The 16,697-nt window shown below is 57.0% G+C and overlaps 2 protein-coding genes across 5 annotated transcripts in view; one reads left to right on the top strand and one right to left on the bottom strand.

Moving 5' to 3' along the window:
* Nucleotides 1–11,996, bottom strand: part of LOC115937271 (transmembrane protein 151B) — a 16,454-nt gene extending 4,458 nt beyond the window's left edge. Inside the window, exons 1-5 of one of the 4 annotated variants that reach the window (XM_081828348.1) lie at nt 11,455–11,996; nt 6,741–6,845; nt 6,238–6,382; nt 3,505–4,212; nt 878–1,318 (exon numbers count right to left, since the gene is read on the bottom strand). In XM_081828348.1, coding sequence (XP_081684474.1) covers nt 878–1,318; nt 3,505–3,633 — 570 coding nt within the window. In that variant the 5' untranslated portion in view covers nt 3,634–4,212; nt 6,238–6,382; nt 6,741–6,845; nt 11,455–11,996. Of the gene's footprint in view, nt 1–877; nt 1,319–2,681; nt 3,282–3,504; nt 4,213–6,237; nt 6,383–6,740; nt 6,846–11,454 lie in introns of those variants that run through there. The other 3 variants (XM_081828347.1, XM_081828349.1, XM_081828350.1) reach the window with 3 other exon arrangements.
* On the top strand, nt 9,082–16,697 carry NFKBIE (NFKB inhibitor epsilon). Its single transcript, XM_006748000.3, has 6 exons — nt 9,082–9,684; nt 12,121–12,223; nt 12,924–13,146; nt 14,149–14,237; nt 14,407–14,646; nt 15,563–16,697. Exons 1-6 carry the CDS (start codon nt 9,320–9,322, stop codon nt 15,626–15,628), a joined length of 1,086 nt encoding a protein of 361 aa, XP_006748063.1. The 5' UTR covers nt 9,082–9,319; the 3' UTR covers nt 15,629–16,697.

Here is a 16,697-nt window from a genome sequence, read left to right as displayed (position 1 = left end):
TGCCCCTTCTTCCCTTTTACAAGTGTGTTCCCAGATGGGCCACGGAGGGCCCTGTCGACCGGTCTCTGTCTCTGGTCTCCTTGTTCCCACCTTAGCTCTCACCCAGCCCCCTCCATGATTGTCACAGGCCCCAGGCTTCTGTTTACTCATCCCAGCACTGAGACAGAGATCACTCTCCACTGAGAAAATCTCCTCTTCTTCCAGGGCTCTAATAATGCCTTCTCCTGGCGGGTCCAGGAAGCGCTAATTAGCCCCCGCCCCCACCTCTGCATGGGGCCTCCCGTGCCTACCTCCACCTCTTTGCCAGCAGACTCCCACCTCTGGGAGCCTTGGACTTGGGATCCAGGGCCCTGGGTTTGAGTCTAGCACTACCACTTAGAAGCTGCAGACCTTGGGCAAGTCATTGAGCTTAGGATTCCTTACCTGTGGAAAAGGACCTGGGAGCAGACACCTCACTGAACGGGTGAGAGCGTGCTGTGAGAGAGTGCGTGTGAAGCCATCTCCGACCATTAAGCACTAAGCTGAGATCCTGACAGACCCTGGGGCCAGACTGCCTGGGTTCAAATCCCAGCTCCACCACGTACTAGCTGTTTGACTTTGGGCAGGGTACTTAACCTCTCCAGGCCTCAGTTTCCTCATCTGTAAAATGTGGATAGTAGTTACCTAACTCATAGGGTTGTTATGAGGATTAAAGAAATGATTTGGTATTTATGATGTATGTCGGGCAGGGCCTGGCTGCTACGTGTTTGCCGTCATTACTATGGTTGGTACTGCCCTCCTGTTTCAGTGTCCACAAGAGCTCACTGCTGCCTGAGTTCCTCCCCCTGGGGGCAATCAGTCAGGGTCCCAGCGCCCCCCCCCCCCTCCAGCCCCTCACCTGGGTGGTGGTGTAGGCGTCTCCATTGCGGTATCGGGTGACCTGGCGGGTGCGGCGGACATAGTGGTAGCTGATGGCCTTCCACCAGATACAGGGCGTGGCCTGCTGCATGCGGCCCACGCGCTCCCGCACGCTGCTCACATCAACACGGTGCTGCAGCTCATGGCGGGCTTGGCAGTGCCAACACTCCACCAGGTAGACGGCGTACAGCATGAGCAGGAAGGCCAGGGGGATGTAGACATAGCCGTTGGAGCAGGGGCTGTCGTGGTACATGAGGCTGTTGCCCTGGTAGGCGCTGCTGAAGGTGAGGCGGGTCACCGTGGTTACGTGGCACCAGGCCACGGCCCCCAGACAGCCGTACATGAGCAGCGAGAGTAGCAGGCACTTCCAGTGGGACTCACGGCAGAGGGACTTGGTGAAAGAGGGCTGGATGGGACGCTGCTGCTCACATGGGCGGGGCAAGGTCCGAGATGATTGGGAGTGAGACAGAGTGGCAGGACCCGGCACAGAGATGGATGGAGGGGTGGAAGCCAGCATCAGAGATGACAGGCAGACAGGGTCATGGAGAGAAGAGGTTAAGACCGAGATGGGAGCCGAGGACCGAAGATAAATGCAGAAATGACCCAGAGTGAGGCATGGGGACAGGAGAAGAAAACAGAACACCAATACAGGGAAGTGTGGAGAGAGACAGACACCCCAAAAGGCAGAGAGGGATCAGAGCCAGAGACGAAGGGAGGAGGCCCCGGGTGGCAGAGAAGACACAGATGGATAGGATGGCACCCAGAGAAACAGAGTCCAAAGACAGACATAAAGATGGCCATGACACAGGAGGTGTGGATGGGGAAGACAAGGGAGGACAGATAGGCATCAGCGAAGGCAGGTCCCCAGCCAGGACTCCTTCCAGGTGTTCCAGGAAAGTGGGGAGGGACCCACTGACATCATCTTCCCACTTAACAGGTGGGACCCTCACATCTTCCCGATTCTTTGAGTCCTGGGTTCTAGAGGAGCCAGTCCTCTTTGACCCATCCACCTCCCTCACAGACAATTAATCTCATACCTCCTTTGGAGGGGTTGGGGGGTGCCCAGGAAACCCCAAGCTCTGACTCTCCCCACAGTCTGACCCCGAGGCCCCCTGTAAGTCTCCTTCCTGGACCCTAACATCCTTCCCCTGTTCTAAGATGAGAAGAAGAGGACTGACATCTCTGAGTAGAAGGCAGTCCAGGAGAAGACAACCAGAAGGGCAGAGACAAGTGGCTGGGGAGCGGGGCTGTGGGACCACGTTAGGGGGGTAGGGAGGAAGACGTTTGCAGTCCAGTCATTTGTCAAAATGATTCTTGGGGCTCTCTGGGGGCCTGTTAAAGCACTTGGCCCACTCCATCCCACGGTCACCCCAGTGAGTTGTTTACACATCTAGACTGGGTGCTCCTGAGGGCAGGGTCTCATTCTCTGCATCCTGAGTGCCCACCATGGTGCTGGCGCTCAGCAGCCACTTAATAGATGAGAATTGAGTTGGGTTTCTGGTGGTGGGCTGTGCTTTCCCACTCCTCCTCCCTGCTGTCTGGCTTTGGGAACCCCCCCCCCAACACACACACCCGCCACTGAGATCCTGACTTCCTCCAGTTCCCCAGGCCTGACCTGGAGTCTAGCCACGGGAAGGGAGAAAAGGGTAGAAAGGAAGGGCACAGTCACAGACAGCAGGCCCTGGACCTGGTGTGAAATGCGAGGAAAGATCTGGAAGTGTGGTTGGGTAGGTGGGCTAGGCAATAGCACACAGCATATACAAACAAGATTAGGGTACATGTACCTTCCCGGGAGCCTTGTCCTTGGGGGGTGTGTAGGTGTGCACCTCCGTGGGCCCGCCTGAGTGTGCACGTGTCCCATTGACAGCACATCTGAAAGGGTCTCTACCTGCAGGTCTGTCCCTGTCCCTGTGCTTCTGCCCTAGTGCAGTGTGTATGTGTGTGCACGAGTGTGCTTGGGAGATGGGGGGAGGGGAGCAGTGCCACTGGTACCTTCCTCAGTCTCTTTGTTTCCAGGTTCAGAGGACTGAAGAGTAGGGCCCCCAACTAGGGATATGCTTATTTCCAACACTCTGAAGGATTCCTGGGCTCAGGGCCCCCCTGGGAGTGGGGGAGCTGCGTGGACATTGGGAGAGAGAGGTGCACTCACACACTCCCAGTGACCCCAGGGGGAATCGCCTCTGTACACATTTGACCTTCTTAGGACCACAGCTCAGGTACCACCCCCATTTCCCCATGGTACTCTCCTGCCTCTGTAGCCCCTACAAGTCGCCCTTCCTGGCCTTCAAGATAGCATTCCCTCCGCCAAACAGGATTCCTGCCACCGTCCCCACCCCATCCGCCCGGGGTCCGCGAGGCTCCGCCCCTAGGCCCCTCCCCCTGCCCAGGACCCCCCCCGAGCCCCGCCCCCGGCGCAGCCCCTTCCCCGCCACCGCGGACAGCTCCGGCCGCCGGTGGGGGCATCGGCGCGGGACTGCGGCTGCGGCGGCCGACTCGGGGTGCGGGGCGCCGGCCGCGCTGCGGCGGAACCGGCGGGGGCCGCGCGCGGCGGGGGATGGGGGGCCAGGCTGCGGCCGCGCCCCGGGAAGGGGCGCCGCCTGTTCTCACCTCCTCTCGGGCGGGGCCTTCGTCCGCCGCCGCCGCCGCCGCCGCCGTGGGCTCCTCCGGGACCCCGGGGCCGCCACCTCCGCCGCCGCCGCCGGCGCTCTCTCCCGCGGCCGAGCCAGGGGGGGACATGGCGTAGAGGGGGTGCGTCGAGCTCAGGGCTTCCCAGGGGGCTGCCGGGGGCCGAGGGCATCCTGCGCTGGCCCTGGGGAGGGGGCGGGAGGGGGCGGGGCCCTCGCTGCTCCCCACCCCCCGCCGGGGGGAGGGGGCCTGGAAAGGGCACCAGGGGTAGGGGGCTAGGGGCTGGGGGGTGGGGAGGCGGGCTGGGGGGCCGGGCCGGGGGGGCCGGGGCCGGGGGCGGGTGTCACCTTGAGGCCCTCGCGGCGCCGCTCCGCCTCCCGCCCGCTCCCGCCGCCGCCTTTTGTCTGAGCCGAGCTGGAGCCAGCGCGCCCCCCCTCTTCCTCTCAGCGCAGGAGCCCCGCCCCCGGCCCCCCAAACTCCGCCTTCCTCAAGCCTACCTAATAGCCACCCCCCAAAGAGGAGAAGCAACAGGGGCTCCCCGCACCCCTTCCCCACTCCCAGCCTTGCTCACCGCACCACCGCCCCCCATCCCGGGAAGATCTGTGCAGCAACTCCTTCCGTCCCTTCTCGGTGGAGGGGGCACCAGCGGTTCAACCAACATCCCTCCCCGTCGTTGGTTCCCGCAAGTTCCTGGGGCCGAGGGTGGGGAAAGGAAATTGAGCCTTGGAACCCTAGGGAAGATCCTTATTCCCAGTTGGGTGGTAACGCTTAAGGCGGGAGCCAGCCTTCAGAGGCCAGACCCAAGTGAACAGAGATGGAATCGGGTGAAAGGCAAAGGATTGGAGCTAGATGTGAGAAAGGACTAACAGAGGGCAGAGGGGAGGACATTGGAATGGGGCTTCACAGAGCCATTTTCCTTCCCTAGAGAAACAGTCCCAAAGAAGCAATGAAGCGTGTGCATTGCCCTAGGCTGGAGATCAGGAAACCTAAGTTCCAATTCTTAATCCTGGCTCTGCCATTAAGGGGTTGTGTGACCTTGGGCAAGTGCCTTCCCCTCTTTAAGCCTTAGTTTCCTCATCTGTGCCTTGAAGAAGTTGCCTGGACAGTCTCTAAGCCTCTGCCCTTCTTCTATGGGTGTAGGAGGCAAAATCATAGACCCCAGGCCAGGCTGAGTGACTGCAAGTAGCCCACCCCTTCCTGCCATCCACCCACACTGCTTCTCCCTGTACTGCCTGGGACCGGCAGAAAGAAAACTGACATGCATTCATTCATTCCTGGATGCATCCATTCAATAAACAGGCATTGGCTACCTCCTGTGTACCCTGTTCAGAAATGAAACATACAATATTCTACCCTCAAAGAGCACAAAGTCTAATGGGGAGGGGGCAATCATTATGATAAAATAGTATAAAGGCTATGCTTATTCAATCTGTGTGTGCACACTGTGGAATCCTACTGTGTGCCCTGTGCTACATTAGTCTTTGACATATAGTAACTGGTCCCCCATTTACCCACAAGGAACCAAGGTATAGGAAGTGTGAATGATTTACTAAAGGTCACCTGCTAGTATTCACAGAGCTAGTCCTAGAATCCAGATCTTTCCCATTCCAAAGGCCATGGGGATATTTGTGGGTAGGAAGTTAGCTTAAGGCAAAGTTTTGGAGAATCTAGTCTTTGGGACGGGACAAGTGCACCAATCTGCTGGGATTCTCACCTGAGGCAGAGTAGCCACAGCCTCTGTCCCACCCCACCCCACCCCCCACACCCACTCCTGGGCCTGCCTCCATTTTCCTATTCTCTTCTTTCCAGGCAAAGTGAAGGTGGCCGACTGGCTGCCTCCTGCTTCAGAACCATCCAGCCCGCATGATCCTCCACGGGTCAGTCATTCTGTCCTCCAGACCCGAACAGAGGAAGGGTGTGGTCCTGAAGAGGCAGGCCTCGCCCCCTTTCTCATGGCAGAGGAGGAATCTCACTTGGTGGCTAACTCCAGTGTCTCCCACCCATATTTTGTGGGAAGCCCTGCCTCACATCTAACTCCAACCCCTCTTCTGGTCTCAGCCGGTTCCACCTAGTTCAGTCCTCACTGCAGACAGAGTGCAGAGTTCCTAGCCCTGCCGTTTCCTAACCCAGATAGGAGGATCACACTCCCCATTTAGTTGTTGTAATCTTGCTCCTGTTCCCCACGCCTACTGCCTGCCTGTCTCCACCTCAGGGGGGCTTTGGAGGAGAGCTGGCCCAACTCCTTTTGGCCAATCCCAGAGCTCCCAAGAGATAAAGGACCCCTGACAACGCCCCCCCCCTTCTCCATTCACACACATCACCCTTCCTTGGAAGCTCAGGGGAAAGAGGGGTGAAGGGAGGGGGCGAGGAAGGAGCCAGCTGACCAGCTGGTCACCATGGCAACAGGGCCTGTTTCCTGAAGAGGAGCCTGGCTGGGGTGGGTGGAAGCTGGGAGTGGGGGTACTACAAAGGGAACCAGAAGAAAACAGCAGAGAGAGAAGAGGACTGGAGGGGCCGAGGAAGCAGTCAGGGCCCTGACCATGCTGAGGCCCAAGTCAGAGTCCCCAGGTCACCCTTCCAAATGGCACTGTATGGTCCCTCTCCCCGTTCTGAAGTATCCCCAGAAGGGCTTCCTGTCAGAGTGCAGGCAGGGTCTGGAAGCAGCGAGTGACTCAATGCTGACCTCATGTGGCCAGAAAAGGGGCTGCTACACACCTGTTGGGGTTCCGAGCGAGACGCAGGATTGAGTTGGGATAGGTTTTTTCTTAAATTCAGCCTGGTCTGAAGGAAAGGGTGGTCACTGCATACTCCTGAGTTCTTGTGTCCTTGCGGTGGGTTCAGACGCCCCAACTCCTTAGACCTTCATAAAGGAAACAAAATTTCATTGAAAATGTTTTTCAGGAGCGCCTGGGTGGCTCAGTCATTAAGCGTCTGCCTTGGGCTCAGATCAGGATTCCAGGGTCCTGGGATCAAGCCCTGCATCAGGCTCCCTGCTCCGCCGGAAGCCTGCTTCTCCCTCTCCCACTCCCCCTGCCTTTGTTCCCTCTCTGGCTGTCTTTCTGTCAAATAAATAAAACCTTTAAAAATAAATAAATAAATAAATTAATTAATTTAATTAAACTAAAAAAAAGAAAATGTTTTTCAAAGTTTTGGATTAGGGACAGGAGAACCTGGCCCTGTCCTTCCTGACTGGTTTGATCTTGGGCAGTTCAACTCACCTCTCTGGGTTGCAGCTTCCCAACTTTAAGATGGGGATGTGACAGTGCCAGATCTGAGCCCATGTAGTGTGGGTCTGGAGTTCCTGACTGTATTTTTGCTCTAGCCTTTGAGGATGAGAGAGGAACATGTCAGGGGAGGAAGTTGCGAACATCTGAAATCACACTGACCTCAAGGGAAGGAGATGCCTCAATTTCCTTGGGCTTTCCCCTCGTGGCTTCTCACTGCCTCATGCTCAACACATCCTCTCCACTCTGGTTCTCTACAGGGATGAAGAGCAGTGGGGCATCTCCTCCCATCTGCCCACCACTCTTCTCTCTTGACTCACCCCTCTAAGCACACACACTAGGGTACCTCTCTTCTCCCCAGCCCTCTTCCCTTCCCCTCACTCCACTGGGTAGTCGACCCCGCTGTGTGCCCCCACCGCACCCTGTTCTCACTCCTGTCTTAGCACAAGCACTCTATTATCATTGCTAGGGAGATTTTTGAAGGCTGGAACCATGGGACATTTTTGAATGGGGGTAGGATTAGTGGTTGTTGGTTATTACCGTTACTATGATACTTGGTTTTGCTTCCAGCAGAAAGACCAATGTCAGGCATATAGGAAAAGCCCCATACATGTTTGTCAAACAGAGGAATAGATGGATGAATAAAATGAGGTTACATGGAGGAGGGCAGTAGAAAAGCTGGTTCGTAGCTGTCTACACTCACTTCAGCTTCCTTCCCCCAATGCCAGAGCTGGAAAAGGGAAATGTTCCCTTGGGGATGATCTTCTAAGGTCATTGATGCCCCTGGGTTGATGGCACTTGGGGTAGAGGATGAATCATGGGGCACAGGTTGGGGCTCACTATGTGGGTAGAGTTTGCCTACAACCTCCCTAGGCCCTTTAGGCCCAGGGAAAGCAGGGACAGGGAAGGAGGAAAGATGTGCTGGCACTGGGGCTGGGGCTGTGGTGGGGACCTCAGCAGAGCATGGCCCAGCATGTCTGGGTCCTCCCCATTCTGGCCCCACCATGAGGAACTAAACTTCCCTGACCCCTAGGGGTAACCAGATGTTGTAACTGCCCAGAGCCAGTGTTTCATCCCTGTGAAGAATGACCAGTCTGCTTTTTTTAGACAACAAAAAAACATGACCACTCTGCATTTTTTTTTAAGACAACAGCTTGCCTGAGAAAACTCACTTTCAAAAAAAAAACAAAAACAAAAAAACCATCCTTGGGGCGCCTGGATGGCTCAGTTGTTAAGCGTCTGCTTTTGGCTCAGGTCGTGATCTCGGGGTCCTGGGATCGAGCCCCACATCGGGCTCCCTGCTCAGCAGGAAGCCTGCTTCTCCCTCTCCCACTCCCCCTGCTTGTGTTCCCTCTCTCCTGTGTCTCTCTGTCGAATAAATAAATAAAATCTTAAAAAACAAAAAACATCCTTGTGCCCAATTCTATGTGATCTGGGAAGTTGTTGCAGGAGACCCTCTATCCAGGACACAAAGGGAGAACTGGTCCTTTAAAGACAGTAAGTATCCCCTTTCTTTCCCTACCCAAACTCCCGATAGATGAGAAAACCACAGAAATTGAGAGATATGGGTAGGAGATAGGAAGCAGTGCTCTCCCTGCAAGATGCCCAGCCTGTGCAGACGATTAATAAATATCCCTTTAAAAACAAACGAAAAGGGGCGCCTGGGCGGTTCAGTCGCCTAAGCGGCTGCCTTCGGCTCAAGTCATGATCCCGGGGTCCTGGAATCAAGCCCCCATTTGGGCTCCCTGCTGGATGGGGAGCCTGCTTCTCCCTCTCCCCCTCCCCCTGCTTATGCGTGCTCTCTCTCTCTCTGTGTCAAATAAATAAATAAAAATACTTAAAAAAATAAAAAATAGGGCGCCTGGGTGGCTCAGATGGTTAAGCGTCTGCCTTCGGCTCAGGTCGTGATCCCAGGGTCCTGGGATCGAGCCCCGCATCAGGCTCCCTGCTCAGCGGGGAGCCTGCTTCTCTCTCTGCCTCTCTCTCTCTCTCTTATGAATAAATAAATAAAATCTTAAAAATAAAATAAAAATAAAAACGAATGAATGAATGGAAAAAATGAAGAAATGGAAGGAAGGAAGGAAGGAAAGATAATGCGTGAAATTAATGAATGCAAAGAAGGAACAGAAAAATATGAATGCATGGATGGATGAATGAATGAATGAATGAATGGGTGAATGAATGAATGAGTGGGTGAATTAACGCATGAGTGGCTCAGGACCGGGTAACCCCTAACTCGAAGCCAACCCAGAGGGCGGGGTAAGGGGGATTCCGGAGGGCGGGGCCTCGGTCCGGAAGCGCCTGTCGGGGGCGGGGCCTGAGGGGCGGGGCGAGCGAGCGAGTCCGACTGGGCAGTCCAGCTGCCGGAGTAGCCGCTGCCGTGGAAGCCTCCCCCGCTCCGAGGCTCGCCTGCGCTTCTCGCCGACCCCTGGGGCTCCCGCAGCCCGGGAAGGAGGCCACTCCCGGCCGGGCGCCAGCTCTGCAGGGCGGACCTGCAACCCGGAAAGGCGGCGCGGCGGAGCCCGGAGCCGGATCCTACTCGGACCTGGCCCCCGCGGGCCGGCACCGCTGGCATGTCGGAGGCGCGGAAGGGGCCGGACGAGACAGATGAGAGCCAGTATGACTCGGGCATCGAGTCTCTGCGCTCTCTGCGCTCCCTGCCCGAGCCCACCCCGACCCCAGCCTCTGGGCTCTCGGATGGCGGCGGCCCCCAGCCCTGGACTCAACCTCCGGGAACAGCCGAGGAGCCACAGAAGGAAGACACAGATGGGGAGCGAGCTGACTCCACCTATGGTTCCTCGTCGCTCACCGAGCCCCTGCCCTTGTTGGGGGGCACGGAGACCGAGAACCCAGCCCCACGCTCGCCGCTCGCCGCCGCGGGGGCGCTGAGCCCTCAGCAGCTGGAAGCACTCACTTACATCTCCGAAGATGGAGACACGTGAGTATGGGGTCTAGGGTGAGACAGGGACCCCTTCCAATTGATGCTAACTCCCGGCCCGCCAGGATCTTCAACAGGCCGGGAACCCACTCTGTGAGGATCCCTCAAGACACCCGCGCTGGAAGGGGCAGTCCCCACTCTCTCTTCCAAACTCGACTTCACTCTCAGCCCACTTTTGAGCTCTGGCCAGACCCGGACCAGAGGCCCTGGCATCATCTCTCTGCCCTCCCTTAGGGAGGTGGGCAGAGCTGACAGGGCCCTTACCAGACACCTGGAACCCCAGCTAGCAGCTTGGAAAGCTACCAATGACCCACCCTTGGAAGGGAAAATTCCCCTGACCAGTCCAGGGTTTTTTTTGTGTTTTTTTTTTTTCTCACTGGGGGAGAGGGCATCCTTGTTTGCTCACTATCTGGGATTCCCAGCCCCTGACCTCAGAATACCCTGTCTCAAGGAACAAAAGGTGCCAATTACAGGTTGCCAGTGGGGGTCAGGAAGCAAAGGATGTGGGTACTGCCAGGGTGCAGAGCTGAGGCTAGCCCTAAGAAAGAGGGGGTGAGCCAGGCTGGGGCACTCTTGCCCCAGCAGACAGACAGGCGGCTGGCTGCCCAGCTTACTTCCTTCTCTGCTGCAAAAGGGGAAGTGAGGGCTGGAGTCAGCTTTACCGACACCCTCCACCTCCTGAGCCCCCCAAGTCCCCCTCACTGTCCTGTCTGATCCCTTTACTTTACTCTTCCTCCCCCAGGCCCAGGTGAAGTTTGGTGGGGACTGGGCTGGGGGGCAGGCAGTTGAAGTAAGAAGCAGTTTGTGTGGGAGGGACTGGCCAGCTGAAGATTTGCCCCTTAGGAAGAAGAAACACTGTCAGGTGAGGACTTGGAGGCGAGAAACAGAGTGGAGTGGGCTGGGGTCCCAGATCGGGGATGCTGGAAGGCATGGCAGTGGGGAGGGTAGAGGAGGCCGGAGGTGTCTGTCCTGACCTGCTTTTTGGAGATGGGAGGGTCCTAATCCTGGGTTGCCTTTGACAAAGATAGCCTGTGGACCCGGTGGGTGGGAGAGGAATGACCCCAGGCCTTTTTGTGACCTGCCCAGATCAGCAGCCCTCAGGCCCAGAATCAAGATTTGGGGGGCTCCATGTGGAATACCTATGACTGACCTTTGACCTAGGGATTGAAGGCTTCTGACACTGCTGTCCTTTGTTAGCCTCTCTCTCTGTGTGCAGCCGTTACCTAGTTAGAGACAGGTGTTGTGTCTAGACTGTGGAATTGGGGTGGGTGGGGTGGAGAAGAGGTGTCAAGACTCCCCAGGAGGTCCCTAGAGGGGAGGGGACACTCTCTTCCCTCAAGGGTGTCTGGCCTATAGGACTTATGGAAGTGGGAAGAGGAAGTGGGAGGAGGGGAGACAGGGAGAAAGGGAGGTGGCTGCAGGAATGTGACCTAGAGAACAGGCTCTGGCCGAGGGGATTTCCAGAGCGGTTCCTCCCGCCCTCCCTCCGTCACTCTCTCCTGCCGCCCGCCACCAAGCCTGCCCCCCTCCTGCCTGAGCAGCCCCCTCCCCAGCCCAGATATGCCTTTACCCAAACTACCCCTCAGGGCAGTTAATGCCCCAAGGCAGCTGTCCCGGCCTAGACCCTCCAGCTCTGGCTTTCGTTTTCCCCACCTGATGTGGGGAAACCCCAGGTCTGGAACTTCCCTTCCCTGCTGCCCCCTCCCACCTTAGCAAGAGGCTAAGGCTCTTTGGCCCCCAAGAGCCGCACGTTTTCTGCACTGCACAGACCTCCCCTTGGAAGTGGAGGCTGAGTGGAGGGCCTCTGGTCAGGCCCCACCCTGTCCGCGCTGTCTGAAGACTGACCCTCTCGATTCCCCTGTGACGGGCAGCAGAACAGGATGCCTCGCTGGCTCCTGGCTCCTCTTCCAAGAGCTTCTGTTTTCTCTCCCCTGGAATGTGTAACATTGAGTCGCTGCGAGTGGGGGTAACCCCACTCCTGCCCTCTGAGTCCTCCCTGTTGGGGTTGGCGGAGGTGGGGAGCTCAGGCCCGGAAACCACCTCTGTGCTACCCCGGCAGCTTTCAGTTTGGCTTTGAGCTCTAGCCGGCCTGCCAGGGCCCTGGGGCCAGAGGGGAGTGGGGTGTGGGCAGGCCGAACAGGAAGGACCTTGTCCCATCAGCACCCTGCCCACGCTCCCACTCTGCCAAGGCCCTCCTGAAGGCCAGAGATGGGAACTTGGAGCTCGCAGCCCCAGGATCCTGGCTTCCCTCACCAACCCTCGCTTCCTGGCCCGAACTCTCACTTCCTACACCTACCTACCCTGTGAATGGCTTCTTAGAGATTGATGTGTTCTTCCTTCTAACCCCAGGACCCCAGGACCCCAGGACCCTAGCTCACTGTCTAGAGCCCGAGCCCTGACACCAATCCCTGTTTTCCTGCTGCCTCCCCCTCCCAGGCTTGTCCACCTGGCGGTGATTCACGAGGCCCCAGCTGTGCTGCTGTGCTGTCTGGCTTTGCTGCCCCAGGAGGTCCTGGACATTCAGAACAACCTTTACCAGGTGGGTGGGGGGAGAGGGTGGGCTCTGCCCAGATACCTACACCTGCCCCATTCCTAGCAGCCACATTAGGCTGCACACCCCGGAAACCGGACGCCAGGCACTGGGATAGAAGCTGGTGATACAGACAGGAGTAAGACACAGCCTCTGCCCCCTGGGCGAGGGGGCTCATGTCAACACCTAGTTACGCAGCACGGTGACAAGAATTGTGATAGAGACACATACCAGCTACTGTGGGATCCAGTGTCTGTGGGGGCAGCCAGGGAAAGCTGAATTCAGGAGGAGGCATCTGCGTGGAGCCTTTTAAAAGAGGAGTACGCCAGGTGGAGGCTGCCTGGTACCTCTGTCTTTCCTCCCTCCAACCTTTCCTTGTCACCTGGCCCCTGGGGATAGCAGAGGTCTCCCCAGAGGGGGAGGGGGTAGACCCCGCCACCATCTGTCCTTTCTCCAGGGGCTGTGGGGACCTGCAGGAAGAGAGGGGCCCACTTCCCTCACCCTGCCTCCAGAAATGGGGGTCCCAAGAGCTTGGTGGGCAGTGACAGAGGGAAGGGTTTAGCAGCGTTTCCTTGGAAGACCAGGGCCACAGCCTTTCTAAGCTGCCCTCAAAGAAGGTTCTGGCAGCTCGTAATTCCTGGGTTCACCCCAGCACGTTCCCAGAGGCAAGAGCATGCTAGAGTAGCCCCGGGCCCCTTTGTGCCTACAGACAGCACTCCATCTGGCTGTACATCTGGACCAGCCCGGTGCAGTTCGGGCCTTGGTGCTGAAGGGGGCCAGTCGGATGCTACAAGATCGACACGGTGACACGGCCTTGCATGTGGCCTGTCAGCGCCAGCACCTGGCCTGTGCCCGCTGCCTGCTGGAGGGGCGGCCAGAGCCAGGCCGAGGACCACCCCACTCCCTGGACCTCCAGCTGCAAAACTGGCAAGGTATGGGCGGCCTCAGGGTCCGTGGGATGAGAAGGGGGCAGGAGATGGACCAGTTCCAAGCACACAGGTACTCGCTACATCTTTGCTGAATGAATGGATGCATGCATGAATGAATGAATGAATGAATGAATTTGAGAATTTACTGAGAGCCTGCTGTGTGCAAAAGAGAGAGCTAAACCTTGCCCTCAAGGTATTTAGTTTAACAGAGATTAGATGAACTCATTAATTCACGTAACAAAAACGTACTGAGGGCCTTCTATGTGCCAGACATTATTCTGGGAGCCGGACTTGCATCTGTGAACAAAACAGAGAATGATGGAGGCCGGCAGTAAGGCTAAGCAGGGAGTTCTCTAGCAGGTTAGCAAGCAGTAAGCCCTGTGGGAAAAGTAGAGCAGAGTGAGAACTAGAACGGCAGGGTTGCGGGTGGGTGTGATTTTGAAAGAGAATGGCCAGGGAAACCCTCAGGGAGCAGGGACATTTGAGCAGAGACTTGAAGGAGGTGAGGGATGTCACTTTGAATCTAGGTCTGGAGGCAGAGGGGGTTCCACGCCAGAAAGGAGTCAGCAGAAAGGTTAGGGGAGCCCAGGGCAGGAGGTGGCTCCTGGGGAGGGGCTGGGGCCTGGGGATCCTGGAGAGCTGTGAAGAAGGTGGTTTTGCCACAGGGCGTGAAGGCGGGTAGAGTTTGGGGGGGGGGAGGGAGAGAGAGAATGGGGGAGGGGTATGGGGGGGAGGGTGCGCCTGTATGTGGGGTGTCACTCAGCCACCTAACCCATGAAGCATGAAAGTTTCAATAACATGACTCTGAAAAGGTGGAAACTTTGAGTTCCTTTTCCCTCAGACTTTTGAGGGGGTTTTTTGGGTTTGTTTTATAACAGTCCTGTGATCAGAGGCACTGAGTTGGCAGTAAGTCCCTTGGGGCTGAGGGGCAGGGAGGTCCCTGAAAGCGGGGGAGAGAGAGTTGCTGGATGCAGATGAGCAGCCCCCACCCTCACCCCATCCCAGGTCTGGCCTGTCTCCACATTGCCACCCTGCAGAGGAACCGGCCGCTCATGCAGCTGCTGCTTCAGAACGGAGCTGACATTGACACGCAGGTGAGGGAGCCAGTCGGGACCCAGCCCGGGGCCTGCCCCACCGCCTGATCCAGCCCCGGCTCCCCTGCCCAGCAGTCAGAAGTGGTGGCACTCACCTCCTTATCCAGGGCCCCGGGCCCAGCAGGATGCGGCTTGAGGCCCCTTGGCTGACCTCCTTATTCCCCTCCAGGAGGGCACGAGTGGAAAGACTGCGCTGCACCTGGCTGTGGAGACCCAGGAGCGGGGTCTGGTGCAGTTCCTGCTCCAGGCTGGTGCCCGGGTAGACGCCCGCATGCTCAACGGGTGCACACCCCTGCACCTCGCGGCGGGTCGGGGCCTCAGCAGCATCTCATCCACTCTGTGCGAGGCAGGCGCCGACTCCCTGCTGCGGAACGTGGAGGACGAGACTCCCCAGGACCTGGCTGAGGATGTAAGGGGCACAGGCTCGGCTCTGTTCTGCAGGACCTCCCACACCCATAGCAGAGGCAGGCGCGTAACAGCTGAAAGGGCCAAGGGGTCGGGATTCCGGGGTGTCATCCACAATCCACGACTCTGCCACTCACCAACTGTGGGACCTGGGGCAAGCCTCTGCCCCTCCCTCAGCCTGTCTTCTTAGTTGGTCAAGACCAGGGAGCTCAAACTTGGACTCTAACAGGATCAGTGAGGCCAACTAGGTATAAGACAGGGTGGTGGGGCCTGTGGGAGATCAGAGTCTATGCCCAAGGGTCACTCTACTTGGCTTCAGCAGATAGTCGCAGAGGAGGAATGTGGGCCTAGCACTTCCAAGTCTTGGAGTTTTTTAAGAGAAAGGTTAGGGGAGCCCAGGGCAGGAGGTGGCCCCTGGGGAGGGGTGGCCCCTTAAAACCTAGATTTCCTGTACAGTCTTTCCATTTTAAAATGTTCAGTGTAAAAAAGTATTCGGGGGCGCCCAGCTGGCTCAGTCAGTAGAGCATGTGACTCTTGATCTCAGGGTCATGAGTTCAAGCCTCACGTTGGGCCTAGAGCTTTCTTAAAAGAATATTCAAAATGTTTCATAAGTACTCCACCCCATTGCCAAAAATCCCTCCAGACCTATGGGCTAGATCATCTCTGGGGTCCTGGTTAGCTCTGCTATTCTGACATTATCTTAGAGAGTGAGGGCTTGTTTAAGGCTTCAGGGCTCTGCCTAGCCCGGAGGGGCCTCTATTTGGGGAATTAGTAGGAAGTAGGAAGATTTGTTCCCCGATGTCCTTCAGCTGTCATTTGGTGGAGGGGAAAAGACCCAATCTGTCTCCCCAGCTCCCTTCCTCCACTGCTGCCTTTTCCCCATGGGCCCTGATCTTGCTTCTCTTCATTCTCTTTCTCAGCCCTTTGCTCTTTTGCCCTTTGATGACCTGAAGATCTCTGGGAAGCCACTGCTGTGTGCCGACTGAAGCCAGGGCAGAGTCTGGGGCCCCGGAGACTCCATCTCTTCCCATGTGGAAGCTGGAGCCATAGCTGCTGCAGTTTGGGCCCAGACAATGTGCCCTCCTGGTGTCCTGGGGACTGCTGAGGCCACAGCCTGGGGCCAGCACAGTCCTGAGCTGAGAGGAGGGATCACAAGTGAGAGAAGGCCAGTCTGGAAAGAAGACCTTCCTAGGTGGACGGAGATTCTTGAAGACTCCCAAAGCCCCGGGTATCCTGGGCGAAGCCTGTTTGACTCTAGAAGATGGCGGGGGCTCTTGTTTCTACCCATGTCCAGTCAGCCTGAAACTGCCAACCAGTAGGAAAACATGGACTCTCCCGAGTGAGGAGAGAAACTGAAATCAGCAAGCAGGACCCTGAGGGGTTCCATCTCACTGCTGTTGAGGACTCTTAAACACTGTTGTTTAAAGACTTCACACAGAAGGCCCTGAACTGAGCCTTTGGGGAAGGGGAAGTTTCAATAACATGACACTAAAACAGCAGAGACCTTTAAAAAGTTTCCCCCCAGCGTTGTTTTGTGCATGTGCATGTCCATGTACATTGGGGATTTTTAGGTAGGCCTGCCTTGTGACTTTATGGTAGAGACAGAGAGAAGGAAATTGCCACCTGAGCAGGGTAGGACCTTGCTAGGTGCGGGGGGTGGGGGGTGGGGGGTGGGGGAGTTGGGGGGGTCGCTAACAGTCCTCAGGCCTCTCTGTCCATTACAAACCCTTGCCCTTCTGTGGAAACAGAGGGATAAAGAGGAGGTGAAATGAGAAGATCCGCCCCCCCACCCCCGCGGGAGTGGGGTGCTCATCGCTGCCCTGGAGGAGCCCGGAGAGAAGAGTGAGCCTATGGAGGGTAACAAAAGGGAGCTATGGCTTTGTATGTTTTTCCTTTCATTCCACAAGTTTGAAGTCCCTGTTAGGTGAATATGGTCAATATGGGGACGGGGGAATAAACCAACACAATCTCTGGCCACTTGGATCTTATAGTCTAGTGAATGAGACAGCCATTAAAATCATAAACACCCAAATAAATATGTAATTACAAGTTGCA

Source organism: Leptonychotes weddellii, chromosome 8, assembly GCF_054177405.1.
Source record: "Leptonychotes weddellii isolate Sample4059 chromosome 8, ASM5417740v2, whole genome shotgun sequence".
Taxonomy (NCBI): Eukaryota; Metazoa; Chordata; class Mammalia; order Carnivora; family Phocidae; genus Leptonychotes; species Leptonychotes weddellii.
This window is presented reverse-complemented; position numbering and strand designations above follow the sequence as displayed.